The sequence below is a fragment of the Solanum dulcamara genome, chromosome 3 (genome assembly GCF_947179165.1).
Source record: "Solanum dulcamara chromosome 3, daSolDulc1.2, whole genome shotgun sequence".
NCBI classification, from domain to species: domain Eukaryota; kingdom Viridiplantae; phylum Streptophyta; class Magnoliopsida; order Solanales; family Solanaceae; genus Solanum; species Solanum dulcamara.
The window spans coordinates 78970689-78995306 of NC_077239.1; the positions used below are offsets into that span (position 1 = coordinate 78970689).

The window sequence follows — 24618 nt, forward strand, 5'->3', positions numbered from 1 at the left end:
AACTTATTGATTACGCAAATTGACAAACATTCTTACTATAATTATGCGATAAGGGTATAGTTTCAATTAATTACACGAATTGGGTATAGTAATAAAATGTGCAATTATACAAATCTGAAAGCGAATATACAAATCTCTTTGAAAGCTCAATTTATATAATGTAATGAGATATACAAACAGAAAAACCTAATTTGTATAACGCAACAAAATATACAAACGTTAATGACCATAACAAATATAAATATAGCTATGGAGAGTAATTAGGAAAACTATACTCATAAGGAGTTATTAAGCTTAATATGTTTGTCATTTTTGAAATTTTCCCTTTAAAATAAGGTTAAATAAAAAAAAAGAAATTCAAATTGCAGACTCCAACTTATTTGAGACTAAAATGTAATCGTTACGATGCTCGTCTTTTTTCCCATTCAACCATGTATATACTAACACAGTTTCCATACAAATTACAGCCGTACATAATAATAAATGCATAGAATTTCCAGTACTAAACTCAATAATTTACTAACGTGGAGTCTAATATCACAAACCAAATCGTTGTATAAACTAAACAAAGAGAGTATTAAGGTTCTATAGGAAAATCAAATACTTATAATATTCAACATTTGCGTACACTCGATCCTCCTAAACTCCACCTAATGGAATTACATTGGATACATTGTTGTATATCAGAATTAAACATCCTTATCTCTTACACCAAACAACCCCTTTATCCCATCGACTAGCCAACTGAGTCAGGGACCAACATCATCTAGAACTATAGGCACAAGAAATTTAAGGCAAAAATAATGGAAAGGCAAATAAGTCCAAGATTTCAAGAAGCCAAAAGTTTGTGCTCCTATATATTGTAAGTAGTAGGTAAAACGTTGCAACCTCAAAAAAAAAGTTGTTACTTTTTAGACAACATATTACAAATGGCTCATTCTACATCTGGAAGAAAACATGTATTCCACTTCAAGTCTGGTACACAGAAAATCTACTACAACTCGCAATAGCAAAAGGTTAACCAAGGCATCTCAATATGGTAAAAATTGCGAACAAACATTCAGTTAAGCATCTGATAGCTATGTGAATAGCATCGAGAAATCCTATGTCAACATCGTTCAAGTTTGGGGAGATCTGTAGGAAATAAGACATTGAATTGGCCAGAGGAAATTAGTTTTGTTTAGGAAACTTTGTCCGATAGAGATCAAGGGGAACATACTCCACAGTCACTATTCGGTCATCAAACAGTCGTCCATGTAAACAATGAGCAGCCATGCATGCAGCTTCTGCTCTTCTAAACTCCACAAGTACATCGCCAGGTTCAAACACCTCAATAATAGAAATTTCTTCCCTTTTCTCAAGTTCCTCTGGAGCATCCAACTCTTCTTTCAATGAGAATTCCGATTCAGAAACTCCATTTACATTTCCATTGTCTTCCTGTGATTTAATTGCTTCCTTAACTGGTGATTCATTTTTTATCTCAAGACACTCCAGTGGACTGGGATTAGCATTTTCATCTTTCCTTTCTGAAACCATAGCAGTATGGGTAACCTCAGAATTTTCTTGGCAGTTTGTCCCTCGAGCAGAGACACTACCATCATCTGGTAGTGGATCAGAGCTACCGTCTTTTATTAGCTCCTCAGAAGGTCTAACATCGGAATGACTGCCGCCAGCCAAAGCGTGGTCATCTCCAGCCTTTTGAGAATCACCTTTTGAAGGTTGTGATATATGTGTTTTACTATCAGCACATCTTTCAGCTTCCTCAGCACTATTGGTTTCCATGGGTTCATCACTGGTGGGGAGGTGTGGCCTACCAACTTCCAACTTATGATCATCACTGTTGGGGATGTGTGACCCACCAACTTCCAACTCATGATAATCACTGTTGGGGAGGTGTGACCCACCAACTACCAACTCGTGATCATCACTCCTAGTGATCGGCTCATTTCTGTCACTCTCTTTCCCAAACTCCATATTGCTCTCATTCAACGTAGAACTAGTATCCATAATAGTAGGATCAGACGTGAGAGAACATTGACTTTGCTTTACAACATTAATTGATTTAACTGAGCCAAACCTGCAAGATCAAAAGAATACTTTCCAGATCAGTGAATAATTGACAAGGAGAAAAAACAACAATGAGATTAAGAAAAATGACTTTTCATAAATAACCTGGCACACTCCAATCTGATGTCTTCCACTAATTCTTCAAGTTCTACTTCAGACAAAAAACTGAGTACAAATGCATCCACCTGGACAGGACACGGTGATATGAGGAAAGACAACCCCTGGTAAGTATTTTTGCAACATCTAAGAAATATAATCCCAATTACGGAGTTTTTAACCAAAAAACATCCCGAAAGGTCATTTACATCCTTAGTATATCACGGTTAACAAGTAACATCCTTAAAGTATCAAAAAGTTAACAAGTATAGTCCAAAGTTAGTTTTCATGTCTAAAACCAACAGTGAAGCCAAGCATACACATAACTAGTGACTAAAAAAAAACAAAATTGAGAAAGAAAAAGTGGTTGTAATCCCATAGTCTTCTTCTTCTGCAAATTAGGCGTCCCACGAAGCATTATTTTTCTCTATACCCCGTGAACTTCTTCAAAAGTTTGCTCGTACTGGGTATTCTTCAAAGCTGGCTTGCTGCAATTGTACTCCCTAAGTATAATATTGAATTTATTGGTGGGTTTGGCATTAATCTAGCCCAAGTTTCTTGATTTCACAGGTTATGAACCAAACCAGTTACTGGAAAAGAGAAAACCAAACAAGGTAAGGATGCCTTTGTTTTATTCAAAAATTGTCCAATTCCTCATTAACAATAAGAAAATCTCTAGTATCTTGAGGTAGAAATTTTAAAAGAGTACAGAATAATAGGAAATGAACTATTGAACTCTGCAGACAACGTGCAGCGCCCTCACTCTCTTTGCATTCGAGTGCCTGGTCATTCTTTAATAAAATCCATTCCCTTTGTGCAATAACAAAGTCTAGAGAAAATATACAAAGCGGGGTTTTGCCTAATTCTAAATTTCGAGCCAACACTTTTTATATTTTTTCTTTGTTTTTCACCCAAAACAGAACCTCTTAAACAAAGTTTAAGATTGATTTGGAAGGATAATAAAAAGATTAGAAAAGCTGAGCATGGAATTGAAGAAAAAGCAACAGATTTCCAAAGAAACTTGGGGAAGAAACAACAATATGTTTCATGAATCCCAGCTTTCTTGACTTTTTTTTGGGTCACGTGTAATGCATGTGCTTGGCTTTTCGCTGTTAGGGGCAATCCGGTGCACTAAAGCTCCCGCTATGCACAGGGTCCGAGGAGGGGCCCGACCACAAGGGTCTATTGTATGCAGCCTTACCTTGCATTTCTGCATTTTCGCTGTTAGTTTAGACAAAAAACTAACTTTGGACTAAACTCTTTTTTTTTAATAAACTTTGGACAAAACTTGTTTACTTTATGATGCATCAAGGATGTTGCTTGTTAACCAATGTCATATTAAGGATGTAGTTGACCTTTGGGGCATACTCCAAGGATGTTTTTCGTTAAAAACTCTGTGAAAACAACAACACCTCAGTCCCAAGCAAGTTGGGTTCAACTATCTGAATATTATGAAAGTTTAAGCCCCTCGAGTACAATATTATAAAAGTTGAGTTTCTCTAGCACTAGAAATTCTTTACAATTTCTACTAGCATGTACATTTTTTACTGGCATAACAAACAGAATATTTATTTAATGAAAATTCAACTTGACGTGTCAAAGATAATAAAGAGTTAAAGACATACCACATTTTTCAGCTTTAGAACTACAGTGTGCTTTTCCAAAAGTGGCTTTGCATGCTGCGGAATCCGGTATAAAGGTGTATTCTCATCTTTGTCCTGAGTATTATGTATATCTTTTGGTCAAACTCGTATTTCCAAGAAAAGATTAAAAAATGTACCTAAAGCCAAAGTAATCTGGATAAGAGGACTTGAGATAGTACCAGTAAAGTAGTATCTGGGACAGCCTGAACAACAGTTAACACTTTTCCACCCAACTTCATACCATTAAGACCAGCGCAAGCTTTAAGAGTAACCGAATGATCAACATACTGAAATGGTTGAAATAATTACTTTAAGATCAGTATAAGACGCAAGAGGAACTTGAACTTGAAGAAGACTTGAGAGTTCACAGCACTTGATTCATGGAGAAATACAAGGCACGGAGAGGCTCATTATGTAACAAACCAAGGTATCTAGCTAATAAGTTTACTGTTGAAGCGATAGTGATGCACAATCCAAAGCATGGTCATAAAATATTATAAAAGGTTAAATGGAATTGTATTGTATCTTTTTATTTTTGGTATAAAGAGAAAGGTTTAGAGGAAACAGAGCAAATTGTGGAATTATTAGGATCCTTGTAAGTTTTTTCTTTTTTCTTTTCTTTTCCTTTCTTTTGTTCCCCTCTGTTTTCTGAAGGTCACCAGCATATCCTTAATGCTGAAGAATACAACATTACCATTTTCAAAAAAAAAAAAAACATTATAAAAGGAATACTCTACCTGCAATGAAAATTAGGTCAAGCATATATGAAACTTGTGTGTAGCAAGCTAGTTTTGGCACTAAAAGAGTTTCACGGGAGAATTAACACAGGCACCAGTACAAACAGGGTTATTCATTCTCAACTATTGAAAGGGATGAAAAGGGTTTGCAAAATGCTCTCCAGATCATTGGGGAGGAAAGGAATTCAAGAGTCTGATAGCTAGAAAATCTAATAAGAATAGCTAAGAGCTCCTCTAATCCTTCTGATTTATTTTTCGTCTGAAAGATGATATCTTTTTGGCATTGGCACACATTGATAAAATTGATGTCGAAGCTCACATATGGATCTGAAGGGGTATTGGTTGTTCTAGAGCAATTGTTTGACAAATGTATAGAAGTTTTTGCATGTCTTTCTAAAAAGAAAAAGTTTACTTGTCCTACCTTAGAGAAGCAAAGTTGCAGAATGAGGAGAGAAAAATTTACAACAAAAAATGAGTTCAAAGAGGATAGCAAGCCGCTGCCTGAAATTTTTTATAACAGTGCCCTTTTAAGGTAGATTTTATTAATAAAATAAAGATAAAGTTTTATCAATACATAATAGCAAGAAGCTGCATGATAAATCCCCATTCTAAGCCAAGCACACAACCATGTTGTCTGTCAAGCCAACAGGTATGAAGTCATAAACAACCTTTCCATGGACAATTTCTACAATGCATTTGCATACATGTCTATGATTCAACTTTATTCTCTCCCATGCTCTTTACATGCTTAAAGTGGTAAATCCATTTGTTTGGCACGACGGACTACCTCCGTTTTTAACATGTAAAAAGAACTACTTTTTCTTCATTCACCCTTCAACCCAGAGAAGATTGTTGACAAGGAAAATGATCTAAATTCTAGTAAAATGACAATTTGCTCATTTTATCTACACTCAGTACTTCCAGTAATTCACTAAAATGAAAAATAATCTTAGCCAGAAAAATACGATATGTACCAAAGAATTTAAGACTGTTGCATAAAAGCTACCTTTTCTGTAAATAAAAGGATGCTTCATTTAATATGAGAAAGGTATATCCAATAATCCAAAAGTACCTCAAGAAATGCACAAGGTTCATTGAGATTTGAATTCATCCTGAAATGGTAAGCTTTCAAAGGTCCAAAGGCTTTAGCAATCTCCATAAGCTGAAATAGCATCAGGTAAGATCAAAATCACTAGAAAGTCCGATATTCTATTGTCCCTTCTTTTTAATTGAGGAAAGGTTTCAAGACATCTTTCGGTCTTACCATCTCTGATGAAATAGTTCTTGAAATTCCACCAACAAAAATCTGCAACACGTATAAAAAAATTGTTATGTAAGGGCCAGGGAACTACAGGAATGGAACAGACTTGAAAAATGTGGGAAGCATTATATAGAAGCATTCAACGATAAATAGACAACAAGTGAGATACTGTATGACCGAATTTCTAAGAATTCCTTGTGGAAGCCAAATTAAACAAAAATATTCCGAAGGTCAAAAATGTGACTTGTCAAGGAATTAAGGCAAACACCAACAAAGAAGAAAAGCAATCCAAATGTGAAGTCCTCGCAATCCCACAGGTTCAAATGAGGAATTTTGCATCTCATCTTAACAGTGAGGGAACATTCATACATCAACATCTTAAGAAAATCGAAAGCATACAACATAATCTGTAACCTCACTTTCCAACATATAATTGACCTACATGACATTCATGCATTGCAGTAGCATAGAGCATCTTTTGATGAATTTACTCAACAGATGGAACATTGCTTTCTGTAAATGTGAGTCTCATATGACAAGATACATATAAGTGCAGCGCACAGCAGAAATTATTGGTCTCAGTTCTCAAATATGTTCCCCTATTTTCAATCGGATCAAGGTAACTGTTGATATTAGTTATTACACCAAGCTGCTGTCATATTTACATTATTTCATACAACAGTTCAAAATCATCTTGAGAGATCGTGTTTCTTGTTTACACTAAAAGAAAAATGCAAACAAAAGAAAACACAATTAAGGCAATTAGCTCCCTTCAAAAGTACTTTCACTCCTTTCTCAGACTAAAAGCTAAAATAAACGTAACATTTTAAAATACCTAAGAAGTTCTTTTACTACTATAATAAACAGAGCTCGAACTCTTGAAAGTAAACTCTAAATATTTAGTAAAAGCAATTTTTCAACTTTTAAGAAGTCCTGCTAAATCTGATTAGACCAAACTAACTGAAACTGACAAGACAGGTACTACTAGCAAGAACAAATAGGATATTTGTACTTTATCACAAGAAGTAAAGAATGATGGATATTGCAAGTACAAGGACAGGTGGACTACACATGGCAGAAGTGAATGCTGTGCCCCGTTCTGATAGGCAGGATTAAAGGTCAATCTCAAAATCATTTGTGTTGTTTCAGATGCATACCTTATATGGAGAATCCTCTACAGTGTCGTCTATCCAATCAGCTGCAGCCACCGACTTCTGAGGAACACCAGTCTGCATGAAAATAGCAACTGTCTGAAAACCTGCTACATGAATCATGACCACAGTATACCTCAGAAACTGAATACAAGAGCAAAATAAATCACAGTTCAACATAAAGAGGTAGCACCACCTTCCTACTACTTAAATAATTTAATGCATTGACAAATTGTAGAAAAACAGAGCAACAAATGTTCTACATTAACGAAATTCCCCTACCATAATTTCCATATTTTCCTATTTTAATTCATTTGATATAACTCAACTATATATTCCTTCCATTTATGCAGTGAAATCCACCATCCTTAGCAAGCACCGTCCTCATCCTCCAATATCCAATTAAACAGACGATCAAGTGAGTTAAAGCATCCTCTCTGCTGAGATATGAAGTGAAGGGTATTGAGGGTACTCCAAGAGAAGATCAGAAGGACTTCATATCAATAACATCCTAAACATAGGATATACCAAAATCTTGGTGCCTATATTGTTGCTAACAACAGCTAAGGGATTCTATGAAATTGGTATCAGGTTCATCAGAGGTTATCTTCCACACTGAACAATCCTTAAAACATTGCAGACAAGTCCAACCTCTTCATGCATCCTACTCTTTGACTAGATAAAGACCTTGACTTTTCTTTCTGATAAAGATGGACATCTTGATTTTTACCTGCAAGAACACATTTTACTGGGGAATTTTGTTTGTTGCCTGTCTATTTAATCTTTGATCATAGGTCAAGAATGGATTTACAGTAGTATGTATTAAGGGGGAAAGAGCAGTAAAGACAGTCATACTTAGACTCCCTCGCACAACAAAAGTCAAAATTCATACAACGATCAAACTCCAAAAGTCGTATAATAAAGAAAGGAAGGAAAGAGAGAAGAAAATCAGATTCATCTTAACTAAGAACACATTTTTTAACCCACGACAATATTCTTATTTGTATCCACTTAGACCTGTTCATTAAGATGAAAAAATAAGTACACGACCCATTTCACATGAAGGGGTGCTTGGGTTTGAAATGTGCTGTACCATTTTTCACATCCTCGTATGAAGATTACAATCGAAAGAAAAGACAAATTGTTTCCTCCGATTATCAAGGGTTTCCAGGAAATTGAGTAACCTTGAGCAAACTTTCTTCAGCAAAGTCTATATCAGTGGGCACCGGAATTTACTGATTGTTACATATAATGACCAATAAGAATTGGCAACCAAACTTCAATTCAAACCCCTTTTAACCAACACTGGCAACCAAATTTTAACTCAAACTACTTTTGACCCGATTCAATTTTAGCACTAGTGGTATCCAGTTCTTTTTCAAATCACTTTGAACCGGCACAGATTTTAACCCAACTAACCAAATGATAACGAGTTGTCACTTTTTAACAAACGCTGAAATATAGATAGACTGCATATTGCATAACTATAACATGTTACATAAGTTAATATGCAAAATACCATCAAATTCCCACACGTTCAATACAATGGCAGTAGGAAAAAGCAAAAAAAGGTCAGTCTGAAAGACAGGCACAATCTACAAAGAGTTTCATAGTTATAATTCTTACAGCCACTTCAACGAAGTCTTTTGGGCGTCTGATTTTAAGAATAGAACCAGAGAAAGATCTTCCATCAAAAGATAGTGCAGCAGAAGCATCCTCGGGGGTTAAAAATTCTAAAAGAGCTTGGCACTTCTCCTTGTGTATCTGCAGTGTAGAAACAGTAAGCAACGCAAATCTCCATCCTGCTTAGAACAAGAATAGAAAAAGAAAACATACCATACAGCTGATACATGGTTGAGTTCCTTGAATGCGATTAACTCCTGAAGACATCAAGAAATTATTAATCCAGTCCAGAATATCTTTCTCAGAGGCGGAGTTTGGCAAGTTCTCTACATAAAGCCTTCTCATAGGTCGTGTGGCTTGTGTCAGCTGGACAGAATCAATTGCAAGTATAGATGACGATAAGTAATTATATGAAACACTGGCAGCCTTTGGTGTGTATGAACTAGCAGGAATCATGCTAGAGAACTGGTGTGTATGTGGTATTACAGACTGCATTGAAGACTCAACACTAGAAGGAACAGAACCAGTAACACTGGAACCAGCTGATGCAGGTGGTAGATCCCACCAAGCAGCTTTTCGTTCTGGAGAGCGATTAGTTCGGGGAGGAGTTTTAGCAGCAGCCTCTGATTTCCTCTTTCTTGGTGAATAGCCACCAAGACCACTTGTAGATCCTTCATGGCGGTTGGAATGACTATCTGAACCATTGCTGGATATCTTTTTATCCAGATCATAATGTGATCTTCCAGATTTATCTTTGGAAGAATGAGAGGAAAACTCGCCACGCTCTCTGAGATCATGAGCTGAATGCTTACGTCCTCTCGGTGAACCAGATCGAGACCTTCTACCCCGATCTCTATCATTCTCTCGACTTCGTGACCTTCTCTTTGGTCTTTCTTCCTCTAGATGAGCGCGAGAAGCTTCCACTCTTCCAGTAATTTCAGAAACTTTCACTGAACTGTGCTTTCTATCGGCATTCTTGTCTCTATTTCTCTCCTCCTCATCACTTTTCCTTCTACCTGATTCAGACTTTTCTTTAGTTCTGTCAGCATAACTATCTCTCCGTCCGTGATTTCTTAAATGCCTTTTCTCAGCCTCATTCAGAAGAGCATCATTTCTCTCCTCATCATCACTTCGGTGCTTCCTTCTACCTGATTCAGACTTTTCTTTAATTCTGTCAGCATAACTATCTGTCCGTCCATGATTTCTTGAATGCCTTCTATCAGCCTTATTCAGAAGAGCATCATTTCTCTCCCCATCATCACTTTGGTGCTTCCTTCTTCTTGATTCAGACTTTTCTTTGGTTCTGTCAGCATAACTATCTATCCGTCCATGATTTCTTGAATTATTTTTCTCAGCCTCATTCAGAATAGCATCACTTGGCATTTCCATATCTTTCCTCTTCCTGTATGACGGTCTCCCATCCTTACCAGGATTTTTGTCTTTTCTTCCCTCTTCGTGTCTTTCATCAGTCTTATCTGCCGATCTTTCCTTCCGGGCTAAATCTCTTGAATGTCTTTTACCAGTTTCATTTCCAGAATCATCAATAAAATCCTGATCTTTTCTTCTCAGGACAAGACAATCTTTATCGGTGTTACTACCTGCTAGTGTCTTATTGCTTACATCTTTATTTATTGACGTCTTCAATTTGATTTCAGATTCTCTTCTTTCTCTATGTTTATCCCTAGCATATTTACCAGCCATCACATTATCCTCTATCGGAGTTGACCCTAACTTCCTAGAATTCTCAGAATTATGCTTGGAAGCACTAGGTAATGACTCATAGCGATGTCGCTCAGGTTCCAAACAATCAGTGGTCTTCTTAGGCCTGTCTTCTTTATGTGATACACTGTCAGCTCCTACAAAATTGTTCTTAATGTCCCTTTCATCTTTTTTACTTTTCCTTCTAAGCATAATTTCATCAAAGCTGAGAGGTCTTGTCCTAGCTGATGTGCCATCGCTTCTTTCACCCTTTGATGAACTACGTTTACCGTTCTTATCTTTTTGTCGATTGGATCCCATAATAGTAACCTACCAATAAGCTAGCAATCTTTCAATCAACTCCTCAGCATTTGGGACACAGAAGGATATGTCACCACCTGACTAGATGCAGAAGTCAGACTCATGGTCGTGCATCCAATCGAAACACATTCAAAGGACGAAAAGAGCTGCATGCAAGGAAAACAAATTCATCATACCTTCTAGGTAATTAACCATGCATCTAGTTGTAAGAAACAGTAGCGTCATAGTTTTTTAACTCAATTTTGATGAAATGCCATTCACAATGCATCAAATTATCTATTGCAACAATTTTCTGCAGAACTGCAAAAGTTATCAAGAAAAGAGAATTTCTCTGAACCACGTTAACACAAATCATTGTCCCAGAGTTGTATTCAATCATGCTTATAGGCAAGGTATTCTGTGTATTTTAAAAATGGTTAAGAAAAGCACGTCTGCGGGTCTTGCTCATGACCCTATCAGGAGAGCTGCTACACTCCTGATGCAGTGATACCTTCACTCCTCGGGCATTCAGATACACAGTTTGTTGAATGGAAAAAATTGTACATAAAATGCATATTCATTTTTTCTTCATGTATAGGTTATTTTATCATTTTTCTCCTGTTAGTAATATACATCTATAGATCTGAAAAAACATCATATTTGGCAAAAGTTGAGGTACCTGAGTCATATGTTCGCAAACACCAGAAATGACAAATATTACTGCAACACCGTAAAGGAAAACTCCACCAAAAAGCTTTGCAGACCCAATTTTTCTCTTACTTAGATTACAGAGCTTAACAAGTTGAGAAGCTCGAGTGCCAGATACAGAATTCTTTTTTAAAATGGTAATTATTATTGATGTAAGAACAGCAAAGAAAGTGATGCTTACATCCAAAAGAAGAACACAAATTAATTAAAAATAAATAAAAGCACAAAGGTACAGATTATACCACACTAGGATTAGAACTATTATCTGCAGCCAAGCCAGAAAGAATCAGATCTCAACTTCAATTGGAACAGAAATTGTCAAAGTTTTTCCGAAACCATTATGGCTTCGCAAGCTGAGACTACTAGTTTAACTGATAATGCTCAAGATGCATAGACAGGGGAGGATCTAGGATTTGAAGGTCATGGGTGCTCATTTCTTTTAACATAAAGTTGTTAGCCAAGCAGGTTTCTTTCTAGAAGCTTACTAATATTTTTATAGTTTAGCTAGTAAATGAAATACTAAAAATAGAAAAGTGGAAAAAACAATAAAGAAAAAATAAGCAAATAGCAGTGAAAAGGTACAAAAAGAAGAGTAAAAAAAAATGTAAGAAAAAGCTTCAGTTTGCCTTTTTTCAGTCAAAAAGATATGTTGTTTAACAAGATTCGAACCCTCGCTAGAGAGCATCAGCATATTCAAACTTCAGCTTCAGAACCAAAGCACCCATCGGACCTTTTAGTTTATGGATGCTCGTGAATAGGTTATAATCAATTTTCCAATATTTTCTATATACATACACAAAGTTTCCATCGGGGTCAATGGGTGCTCGAACACCCGACAAGCTATACGTGGGTCCACCCTTGTGCATTGCAATCAACACATTACCACAGTCCACAGGTTGCAATGTGGAGAACACAAACCATGAAAGAAATGTTAGGCCACAATAAACGCTTAGGTTTTTTTTCAACAACCAATAAATGCTTAGTGGTAACCAGTAGACCTAGACTAAACATATAAAAATCCAGGTGTCCCCTTTTCCCCCTAGGTTATCCGTTATAGTGTCATTCAACTTTCAACATATCCAACTTATGTTTTTTTTTATAAGAGCGCGTTGTGGTATATTCTAGTTGTTTTTTATGGTACACTACTTTTAACCACTTGTAATTTGCATGTATTTAAAGCCTAACAAAATTCCATGCAGATAACAATCCTTAAAGCAGAAACTCTGATTTTTTATTTTCCGTACTTGAACCATAATTTTTATGACAAGATTGAAGCTTTCAGAAACGAAGAAAATTTTCTCTTCTTTTTTCCCTTTTCAGGAGTTCAGAAAGTTGTGCGCAATGCTGAGAGCTTGTAGAGCTTGAAAGAGATACACATACTTCAAAAAATCATTGAAATACCAAGACATCTAGAAGCTAAAAATCTCAAATATATAATCACCATTCTGAGCAATGAACTATGTCTTAATTCATTCACAAGAAGACCTAGCATAAATGACTAACTAGGTAACCAATTTTGAGCTATTGCACCATTTTAACATATCCTTAGTCATTCCCTCCTAAACAAAACTCCACCTGCATGCACATTGCTGATGCCAACACCAATAAAAGACAGAGTTGTGATACCTAGATCAAAACAAGATAATTTATAATGAATCTCACATAAAAAACAAAAAATCCACAAATTTCACTCACAACTATAGAATTCTACAATGTGAACAGCCCATTCGAACTTATATAAAAGTCCTCACTAATGAATTTTTTTTTACAAGAAAATCAAATGTCAAATGAAATTTAAAATTGCAAAAATGATAAACATTTATAAGGAATTTCCAATCGTTAATACTGAAGAAATCAAAAAAAAAAACTTTAATTTAACTTAGCGTTAATGAAATTGTCGCCTGCTTGTTCAAAATGTAAAATGAGAAATTTATCGGCATATGTATAACGAGCAACATGTCCCCAGTAACAGAGGGCTAATTTTAAGTAGATAAAGCAGCTAACAAGTAATGAGCAAAAAGTTAACTTACCGGACGTATGAACGGACGGTGAGCTAAAACGCCGGAGAATCGCCGGAAAAGTTTGGAAAGAACCGATAAAAGTGGTTCCGGAGATTATCGATTGGCTTGAATGTCTGAGTAGAAAGCGTAGGAAAAAGAAAAACCTAGGCATGCTAAGATATTATGCATATTTATCTTTCCAATTATACCCCTATAATCACTTTTTATTTTTAAAAAAAAAATCCAATTTAGCAAATTAAGAGGACATTAATTTCTTGTTTTATTGTACTCTTGTCATTAATCAAGATTTATAATCCACTTATATGGATAACTCTATTTTCAAGATTTATTTAGATTAATTAAAGTAAATCACTCATTTGTTATTGTATTTGTTGATATTTTAGAAACTATCTCATGATTTATATTTGGTTTTCATTCTTTTTCTGATGAGTTTCTTAGTATTATATTGTAGTTTGTATATGCAAAATCTCACAGAAAGTCAATCTGTAGCAAACCTCTAATCTATCTTTGGAATAAAATCTTCTGAAGCTAGCATGATTCTCAGTAACTTGTATTTTCAAACTATAATCTTTACTTTTCGATAACAATATCAGTCAAGCAAAGCTCGATATTTGATTGATGACTATTTTTTAGGAATAACTTATGTTGATCGAATTGTAAACTTTATATCTCATACCTAAGTGCAAGTTGAAAAATATAGCAAAATGACTAATAGGTCATGCCCTTGTGAGCAAAATCTTTTTCCTATTATCTCCTGTTTAGCTTTTCTTTCCACATTATCTCTTTTAAAAAGGAAATGTAATGCTTTGATTACTACATTTTTGTTTGTGGGTCAAATTAAAGAAAATCTGAACATTTTGCCTAAATATTTGAAATCTTTAACATAGTGTAAAATGTTAATTATGACAAACAAGCTTTCAACTTCAAGTCATTTTTTTGAAATTCCTAAGATGCAAAAAAAGGAAGAGAAAAAAAAGTCTTTTAAGACCTAAGTAAGTGAATAGAAAAATAACAATAGTTAGGAATTATTGACAAGTAAAATATGATACTAGTTTCATCTGTCATCTCCCTCGTAAAAGTACTACAATCAAACACATATACCTGTTGCACATAATATTCTTGGCAACTCATGAACATGCATATACATTATCAAATCTTGGCAACTCAAAACATACATATATAAATACCATACTTGGGATTTGACATTTGAAACTAGATTAACGAGTGAGTATTATTCAACCAGGCCGAGAACATAGATGAGTGAAAAAAGAAAAAGAGTTTAGAACAGGTACATAATCAGTAATTATTGGTGAACAGTTTGCAACAGAACAGCTTATAGTAACTATGCTTAATCCTTTCGCATTAACCTTGATACCATATGCTCAGTTTTCTGCCAAGGGAAAAAAAGGAGTTAGCAAATTAATATCATTCATTGTGCTATAGAACAAAGCTATTTAATCAAGCAGAAGAGTCGATATGATTGTGCTAAGCAGGGACTTGTGCACACAAAATCTGTTCATATGACCCCAAAGTCATACATTGTAAATCCAACCGTTCTGAAAGAAAACAGAAAACAGTTTATTTTTGCTTCTGTTGGCGGGCAGAAGCTCCCATCAGATGGACAGAAACCAACATTATCCCCCCCCCCCCCACCGCCCCCGGAGAAATAAATATGAAATAAAGAAGGGGATGCATCCTAGCTCAAGAAACTCAGAATACGATAAAGTTTGTAGATCTTGTCTTATTTTACTAATCAGTTCAAATTTGAGTTAAAATAAAAACACGGATAGACATATTAAGAATTGACTCCATAAGCACACATGCACCAGCTAATCTGAAGAACAAACTTTACAATTATGAAATGTTAAAAGGAAACTAACCTGCTCAGTGTGTGGTAGATACTTTCCATCAAAAGTCAAGACAACCCGATCCTTCCCATCTGCACCTTTGACTTTATCAACTGAGCAGAAAAAGTCTATAGCTGACATGCTAAACATCGAGTCGAAAGTTAAAATCTGACATATCAGCTCAGTACAACAAGTATATCATGTGCAGGAAACCTAGAGAAAGTGCCCATTTAACAACTAACAGTAACATAAAACTGCATGCAACACTTACATATATAGCTTCGATTACGTGGACTAAATTTGATAAATATCTGAGGAAGTGGACTCTATTTTGGTTGTTTATGATTATACATAATCATAATTAAAAAATTGTGATAAGTATTACTCGGGCTAGAAGAAAATTAGAGCAACATAATAAATACACCCCTAGAGCAATACAACACTTCACAGCTTGACAACAGTTGCCCATTTAACTAAAAGAAACTAGAAAAATATGTCAAAGACTCAGAATCAAAGATAGTTTAGACAAGATAAGTCAATCCAGCCAAATAAAGAGTATGTTGTGGTTGGTCCTTAAAGATGCATGCAATCAAATTGAACAGAAATAGGCAGTAGAATTTCTTTTCATCCTCCCTTCGGAATGTGGTCATGGCTCATAATATCCTCTGCTCGTTTTTTTTTTTATAGATCCAAAGGTGGTGCCAGCCAATTAGAATCTGTATTGTATACACAATATGTGTGCAGCCATGACAAAATAGTTCATGCTAGTTGTATAAACAATCTATTATGCAGAGAGGTTGTGTGGTTCACCAGACAAGATAAAGTCACTATATAGATAACAGGATTATAATAAGATAATGAATGAGATTACACCAAGTGCATCGGGTTGATGATTAACAAACGCACAGTAGACGAGCCGGGAAAAAACTTAAAAATTGACGATCACTTACCTGTGAAATTGCAGTTAGAATATTTTTCCCCACTATTAATCCATTAAAAAAATGGGGTAGAGGTTAATTGGGATGAGGTGGGTTAGAGAGCTTGGGTTTGAGAACGAGAAAGCATAGACAGACGAGTGAGTGCTAGAGGGAAGGTAATATGGCTTAATCCTGAGAATGCAGATATCATTCCTAATCCCCTTAGCAAAAGGCACTAAACAAATAGCAGATAATGAAGAAGGGATTATAATCCCCAATTATCTAGTTCATTATCCAGCGATCAAACAACATTAAAGCATCGCAGCTTATTGACTATAAACACGCTGTGCAGGCTCTAATTCATCTTCACAAGGCTTCTTATGAACCATAACTTGTAAAAAACCAGAGATGAACTTATGCAAGTCAGTTAACCATCAGAGGCAATTCATATGTTGACAAGATCCGGAGCTCCTGAAGTTAAAGGCAGAGAGCATTTCCAGAGTATGAGTCTAAACGCATGCATAGATCCACATACAATTTTGTTTGAATCAATAAAATAAGCACACAAGTATTTAATTAGTATGCTAAGTGGAGTGACTTACATGCCATCACCAAATTCTTCGTTAATAATTTCCTTGATACTCTCACCAAAGTGCATGACAGCCTCATTCAATCTGTTGAAGGAACACAATAATCAAATTAAGTATGAAATCCAACACCACAAAGCTTTCCGAAAAGTTTTGCCCAATAGATCTTGCTTACAGCTTCACATCTTAAGCACTGCTATATGCTATTACCTAAATAAAATCTAAGGATTTCACAGGAACAGTAAAATGATAAGCTAGAAGCTCTTCCACATTCTGTTCCTTCTGTGTTTTCTTGTGCCCTGGTATCTACAGTAACAACACTTTATGTGATTCTGGTGAAGGCGAATTCAGGGTTTAAAGACAGTGGATACACCACTTAACATATATACATAATCTTTAAAGTTTCTGTGTACATTCTAAGAAACGATATATAGTGCGAGCACAAAATTTTGAGTGCACATGCACCATTGCTTATATTTCCAATCCGCCTCTGGCTACAGGACACGTAAATGTTATACAAGAATGTTTCACTTTCTAACTAGGAGCATAACTTTCCTCCAGTCTCTATATAAGAATTTCCAATTTCCTGAATCCAGCATCTTCCTCTAGTTGTATCAACTACCACACACTAGCAAGATCAAAGCTTTTTAGAAAATGAACAATCAAGATACACTGAAGTGGATTGGAGGAAGAGGGCAGGGAAGTGAGGCTTGCCACTCAACATACCAAGAGTACCAAGAGAGAAAGCTTTAAATATCTTGGATCCATCATTCAGAGTAGTGGGGACATCGATGATGATGTCACGCATCACATTGGAGTAGCATGGATGAAATGGAGCTTGCCTCTAGAGTACTGTGTGATAAGAAGGTACCACTTAAACTTAAAGGTAAGTTATACAGAATGGTGGTTAAACTGGCATTGTTATATGGAGTGGAGTGTTGGGCAGTCAAGAACTCCCATGTTCAGAAGGTACATGTTGCAAAGATGAGGATGCTGAGATGAATGTGTGGACACACTAGGAGAGATAAGATTAGGAATGAGGTTATTCGAGAGAAGGTGAGAGTAGCCTCTGTGACAGACAAGATAAGGGAAGCGAGACTGAGATGGTTTGGGCATATGCAAAGGAGGGGTGTCAACACACCAGTTAAGAGGTGTGAGCGGTTGGATTTGGGGGTTATGCGGAAGGGTAGGGGTAGACCGAAGAAGTATGGGGAGATGTGATTAGACAGGATATGGCGCTACTCCATATCACCAAGGATATGACCTTAGATAGAAAGGAGTGGAGGTCGCGGATTAGGGTAGAAGGCTAGGAGGAATAGTATGAAGTATTGTCCTGTGATGGTTTAGGGTTGGTCATAGGTCTAGGAGTGCCACTATAGTTGTGTTGTTAGTGCCTTTTGATTATCTCACTACTTTGCTATTGTTATTGTTATTGTGTTGTGTTACTCGTTTTTGCCGTTATGCTATATATATTGGTTCTTCTCTCTCTTTCTTATTTAGGGATGATACTTTTGAGCCAAGAGTCTTTCAGAAACAGCCTCTCTATCTCCATGAGGTAGAGGTCTGCATATATTCTATCCTTCCCAGACCCCACTTGTGGGATTTCACTGGGTATGCTGTTGTTGTTGTAAGTTAATAGGAATTTCCACTTATTCCAACCCCACATCTTACTCAATGTTGTGAAAAAGCGCTGAAGCGCTCGCTTTAAGCGTTGAAGCGAAGCGAGGCGAGGTACTAGCGCTTCAACATCGTGAAGCGAAGCGATTTCGAAAAAGCGAGCGCTTCACGGGAGAAGCGAGAAGCGCGCTTCATCTAAAAGCGAGAAAAAAGCGAGCTTTTTTGGAAAAAAGCGGCGCTAGGTTTTTTTTTTTTAAAAAAAACTGTATAACTTCTGTGACTTCTCCAAGCTGCTCTTTCAGTGTGACTTCTTCAATTCGACAGTCCAACTTCAACATTTCAACGTCAACCAAGTTAGTTTTTCTTCTTCTCTTCTTCTGTTCTTCTCTTCTTCTCTTCTTCTCTTTCTATTTCTATTTTTATTTTCATTCAGCGCAGCACTGCTCTCAACTGCTGCGATCTTCTTCTCTTCTTTTCTTCTTTTCTTCTTCTTTTTCTATTTCTGCGCAACTGCTGTTTGCGAAGAATTATTTTTTTCAACTTTTATTCAGCAGTTTGGCCTTTTTTTTTAAGATAAAGCATATGCTCCGTTCAAGTTCATGTTCAAATAGAAGTAGAACTCTTGTTGATGAGTCCTCCGATGAGGAAGAAGATGAGGACCAAGTAGAAGTAGAACCCTTGTTGATGGCACTTCAAGAGTTTGAGGATCTTGTTGAAGAATAGGATTTTGCTCTCTTTGTGATTTGGTTATGCATTTGCTTTATATGTTGTTACTTATGAGTATTATTGACTATCTAGTTACTTTTTAATCTAATTCTTTTGAGTTCTTGATTATTTATCTATGCATATTTTATATTTTATATTTTTATACTAAATAACGCTTTTTCTGAAAAAAGCATGCGCTTCGCTTCACGCTTCTCGCTTCTGTGAAGCAAGCCCCCGTCGCTTTTTTCCGCTTCTCGCTTCTCAAAACACTGATCTTACTCTAGTTCAATCCACTATCATACACCACAACAAGATTAAACCTCTGTAGATGATAAAAAAAAATCAAGGAATGGGTAAAGTGGGTAACCTGAAAACCTAAGGGGTGCTCATTCAAGTCTTCTCTTTTCAACCAGGAACAAAACAAGATCATTTTGTTTCAATTTTAGTGTTTCCTTCCTTTCCTTTTTCTATATTTATTTATCATTGTTTCCATCGATTATTGTTCTATAGAGACAAAACCTCTTATCTTATTGATTCTGGAAATCTAACACTCAGGCAATTCCTTCAATTAGGTGCTCTTCTTCTTTTCATATGAACTCTAATAAAACTATAAAAAGAAATTTTGTTTATCTCACTTAACTTTGACTGATATCAGATTTTCTCCATTTTTCCAGTCCCACATCACGCTCTAGTTCTATCAACTACCATGCACCATAACAAGATCAAAACTTTTGACCAACAAAGGCAAAAATTCTAGAAAAATGATCAAGTGTTCACCTCTAGAATCAAGTTATCAGGAATTTCCAGCTTTTCCTGTTTCACATCTTACTCTAGCTCTATCAACTACTACCATACACCATAAAGATCAATTTTTTACAGAAAAAATCAAGAAATGGGTGAAAGTGGTCACTTATAAATATTGGGTCTTGAATCAACTTAACAAAAATCTCCCAGTTTTTTCCCATTCCACCATCCACATCTTTCTCTAGCTCTATCAACTACCATACACCCTAAAGATCAACTATTCACATAAAAAATCAAGAAATGGGTGAAATGGTCACCTATACGTGGTGTTGATTCAACTTAACAAAAATCTCCAGTTTTTCCTATTCCACTATCCACCTCTCTCTCTATCTCTATCAACTACAATACACCATAAAGATCAAATCTTTATATAAAATATCAAGAAATGGGTGAAGTGGTCACCCATAAATATTGGGTTTTTAATCAAGTTAACAAGAATCTCCAGTTTTTCCTATTCCACATCTTTCTCTAGCTCTATCAACTACCATACACCATAAAAATCGAATCTTTACATTAAAAAAAATAGAAAAATCAAGAAATTGGTCACCTGTAAACAGTCGGGTCTTGAATCAAGTTCGGGTCATAAGACCTTAAAGGTGCCTCCATCATTTCATGAAGTTGTTGATCAGATAGGTGGGGAAGTGAAGCTTTCAGCTTTGGTGCAGTTTCAGGTTTGAGCTGAGCTTGACGTCTCAAAAGCTGAGCAACATAGACATTTGTGAGACCAGTTTCTTCAGCTATTTGACCAAATGTCTTGCCAGATTTTTGTTTTACTGACATAAGGGATGCCACCATGTTTGCTTTGTTCTCCATTACTGCTTTTGCTTACTGCAAGGAAGTTGAAGAGTGATTGTGGATATATATAGGTAGAGGGATGATTGTTTTTTTGCTTTTTTAGGGACCCAATTATCCACTTGCCAAGTCCAGTTTGTTAAGAAATTTTGAATAGCAGAGGAAGGGCTGCTAATTTTGAATTTTGCCTCTTAATTGCTAGTTTGGACATTTTGAATCGGACTCTTCGCGTTGATGTTGGATTCTCTAAAAATATATTATTTTTAAATAAATTCAACATATATTTATTGATATTTTTAAAGAGTTCGAGCAATATAATTAATCATGTATTATTAGTTATAGTTTGTCCAATTATAATTTTATTATATATATATATATATATATATATATATATATATATATGCAAGTTAATAACAAAAGATACTTACACTCATCTATGTCCATAGAGTAATATTAGGGGGTGGCGAATCAAACAAAATTTGTTTAACTCATTCCAATTTGATTTATCTATTTATTAGCTCAACTCATTTCAATTCAATATATTTCAGCTTATTAAAAAAAAGAGTTGTTATATAGCCCAATTACTCCTATGTCAAAATACTTTTTTATTTAATATGTTATATATAAACATAATAAATAAATAAAATAATTTTATTAGATATTAAAAAATAATAATAAATTAAAAGAGTTATCCTTTTCACCGGATACAATCAAATCAGTCATTTGATATTTCCAAAAAAATATGACAAGTGCATTTGTCTTTAACTTATCAATAAGTCATGATTCATTAAAGTGAAGTCGTAATTTTTAACTTTCAATTCATCATTTAATCATAATACTGACATAATTTGATGTACACATTGAAGAAAATCAAACAAGCCTATCAATAGGTGTGTGTATAAACTCTCTATTTCTTGCTTTATTACAACACATTTTGCTGAGTTTCTGTTTTTGTATGCACGAAGAAGTGTTTGGTAAGTAATGTAAGAATAATAATCACGAGGTAAAATTTGGAAATAACTTTATTTCATGTTTGGTTTGAGTCTTAGCTAATCCGGGATTAAATGATGGGAACCATGATAAAATAATCTCATGAAATATTCTTGATTTATCTCATTCCATTTACGGAACAACCACTTGGGGATAACTAGGGAATCATTAGTTACTTGTTTGAAGTTGTTGAAAGTCTGTTGTTGTAAATGTATGCAATATGTTTGTTAAAATGCCTAAATGAGTTTTAGAACAAGAAAACATATTTCTGTTATTAGTTTCTTTGTTTCATGGTGAACAAGGTATTACTTAATTGTAGATGGTTTAATTACCAATTTCGGGAAGTTGAATTGGCTATTTCTGTTGGATACCATATTATATACTCTTGGAAAATGTTGCTTCTAAAGCGCGGATGTTATTGTTTATCTGTGTTTAGAGTTGTGGTTAAATATTCACTGATCGTGTTGCCTTATTGCTTTTCAGCGCCAGGCCGAGTCAGCTACATTTGCAAAGATGTGTAGACAAAAACCAGCTAACTTTCATTGCAAGAACTTGTACGACACTTGCAGTTAGGATATACTGGTATGATTAATCATCATCAGCCAAAACGAAGATAATTTAGGATTAGAAATTGGTAAACATGTTCTAGAGAATCTGACTTTGAAGTATTGCTACAAGAAACCTCAGATAAGACAATATTTAAAAGATAGCTATGTCATAAGAACTTCTGCTGGTTTGAAAGGACGGATCATGTATTGGGAAGTCGTTGGACTTGTTTCTTAAGATGAGGAATGGAAAAATTGATATGCCATTTTCACCATTCTAAATGATTCTAAAAGCGGTTAGCGAAACTCATTCTGCCTTGACGCCCTTCACACAAAAGTGCAGAACTCTCAACCATCTAAAAGAGCTCCATTGCCAACTCCTCAAACTCTACCTTCCTGAAACTCCATCAGCCATTGCTCCACTTCTTTCATTTGCTGTCAATTCTAGGATTCCTTATTTCTTCAACTATTCGCGTATTGTGTTTCAAAATCTTGGCTACCAAAGTACTTTTTTGTACAATACCATGATCAGAGGATACATGCAATCAGACCTGCCGATACCAGCAATTATATGCTTCAAAGACATGCTAAGAGATAAGCTTATTGTAAATAATTATACCTTTCCACCATTGGTAAAGGCTTGTTCAATGGTTTTAAATGAGTTTAGGCTACTTGGGTTTTCAGTGCATGCTCATTCACTGAAGTTGGGATTACAACATGACCGGTTTATTGTTGCAGCATTGATTGAATTTTATTCCCTAAATCTCGAGATGGATAGAGCACGTATGTTGTTTGATGAAATTCCCGACAGAGATGTGGTTTTGTTTACCACCATGATTGATGGATACGGGAAAATAGGGGAGGTGGGAAAAGCCAGATTGTTGTTTGAAGAGATGCCGGAGAGAAATGTGATTTCTTGGAGTGCATTGATGGCAGCATATTCACGGGCTAGTGATTTTAAGGAGGTTCTTTGCTTGTATCAGAAGATGGAAGAAGACGGTCTTAAGCCCAATGAGTCTGTGCTTGTAAGTGTCCTCACGGCTTGTGCTCATCTAGGTGCCTTAGCACTAGGTTTTTGGGTGCATTCGTTAGCTAAGCATTATAATTATGAGTCGAACCCAATATTGGCTACTGCATTGGTTGACATGTACGCTAAATGTGGGAGAATGGAGTTGGCTTCATCAGTCTTTGAAGAGATGACTTATAAGGATACTGGAGCATGGAATGCCATCATATCAGGATTTGCAATGAACGGAGATGCAAGGAAATCCGTTCAATTGTTCTTTAGAATGTTAGCAAGTGGGAATCAACCAAATGAAACCACATTTGTTGCTTTGCTATCTGCTTGCACTCATGCAAATATGGTCGACAAAGGTCTTTCACTGTTTGAAAGAATGGGCAGTGTTTACGGGGTTGAACCCAGGTTTGAGCATCGTGCATGTATGGTAGACCTGTTAGCAAGAGCTGGAAAGCTCGAGGATGCTGAGGAGTTCATTGAGGATAACATGGGAGGAATAGAGAAAGGGGATGCTAATGTGTGGGGAGCTTTACTTGGTGCTTGTAGGGTCTATGGTAATCTTGAAGTAGGTGATAGAATATGGAGAAAGCTGTCTAACATGAAGATAGCTGACTACGGTACTTACATACTTGCATACAATATGTACAAGGAAGCTGGTTGGGAAATGGAAGCCAAGTGTGTTAGGAAATTGATTGAGGAGATTGGGATAAAGAAGCAACCTGGATGTAGTGTCATAGATGTAAATAGCGTGGTTAAAGAATTCCTCCCAAGTGATCTTTTACATCCCAAGTCATGACAAGTATATAACTTGCTTGAGTCGTTACCTAATGCAATGTATCTTATTGACTGAACATGACGCTGAAAGGTTAGATTAGAGACAAAAGTATTGTGTTTCTCTTTGTTTTTATGTATTCTGAAACTAAAAATTGCTCCATGTTATGTAAAATGGCCAGTGGATATTGGTAATGAGATTTAGAGGGGTTCTTATGTGAAGCTATTTGGTTCCCAAGATTGCTCCAACACCATGAATTAAGGGGTCGTTTGGTAGTTGGTTTGGAGGTGAGGTATGCAAGTATTAAATCCTGCATAAGTAATATTGCATCTGGTAGTTGGTTAGGAGGTGAATTATTCATGTATAAAATTAATACGGTGTTTGGTTTGAAATTAGAAACCCGCATGACTAATACAGGTAAGTTATAAGGAAATCTATGTATTATTTTATGCTAGATAAAATGTGAAATAACTAAACCTCGCATGGTTAAAACCCGCATATAATAATACATAGATTCCCTCATAACTAATCCCTACATTATTCATACTTGCATAATTGTAACCAACTACCAAACGACCCCTGGAACAACCTGTTCTGCCATTTACTTTTCTTACAACTTGTGCCCATTAATACAACCTTGTACCAGTGTGTATGTGATGTGACTTGAGTGGTCCTAGTACATTCAGTAGAGAACATACAAAAATGGTTCATTATGTTTG

At 35.7% G+C, this 24618-nt stretch overlaps 3 protein-coding genes across 5 annotated transcripts; 1 reads left to right on the forward strand and 2 right to left on the reverse strand.

Moving 5' to 3' along the window:
- Nucleotides 1-827: 827 nt before the first annotated feature.
- On the reverse strand, nt 828-13427 carry LOC129883168 (uncharacterized). 2 transcript variants are annotated; one of them, XM_055957767.1, is made up of 11 exons: nt 13315-13427; nt 12860-12910; nt 8792-10743; nt 8582-8719; nt 6962-7033; nt 5808-5849; nt 5616-5705; nt 3986-4093; nt 3789-3881; nt 2173-2252; nt 828-2077 (listed from the first exon to the last, which is right to left on the reverse strand). In XM_055957767.1, the coding sequence occupies exons 3-11, from the start codon at nt 10595-10597 to the stop codon at nt 1171-1173; spliced, it is 3336 nt and encodes a 1111-aa protein (XP_055813742.1). In that variant the 5' UTR covers nt 10598-10743; nt 12860-12910; nt 13315-13427; the 3' UTR covers nt 828-1170. The 2 variants fall into 2 exon arrangements, with proteins under 2 accessions (XP_055813742.1, XP_055813741.1); XM_055957766.1 differs by lacking the exon at nt 12860-12910.
- Nucleotides 13428-14384: 957 nt separating this feature from the next.
- Nucleotides 14385-20752, reverse strand: LOC129883169 (cyanate hydratase). Its single transcript, XM_055957768.1, has 4 exons — nt 20330-20752; nt 16672-16743; nt 15186-15294; nt 14385-14695 (listed from the first exon to the last, which is right to left on the reverse strand). The coding sequence occupies exons 1-4, from the start codon at nt 20593-20595 to the stop codon at nt 14654-14656; spliced, it is 489 nt and encodes a 162-aa protein (XP_055813743.1). The 5' UTR covers nt 20596-20752; the 3' UTR covers nt 14385-14653.
- Nucleotides 20753-21324: 572 nt separating this feature from the next.
- Nucleotides 21325-24516, forward strand: LOC129881865 (pentatricopeptide repeat-containing protein At5g66520-like). Of its 2 annotated transcripts, XR_008765701.1 has the most exons (3): nt 21325-21464; nt 22048-23992; nt 24081-24516. XR_008765701.1 is itself a non-coding variant. In XM_055955975.1 (2 exons), the coding sequence occupies exon 2, from the start codon at nt 22391-22393 to the stop codon at nt 23921-23923; it is 1533 nt and encodes a 510-aa protein (XP_055811950.1). In that variant the 5' UTR covers nt 21325-21464; nt 22048-22390; the 3' UTR covers nt 23924-24514. The 2 variants fall into 2 exon arrangements, 1 of the variants encoding a protein (XP_055811950.1); XM_055955975.1 differs by having other exon boundaries at nt 22048-24514.
- Nucleotides 24517-24618: the final 102 nt, after the last annotated feature.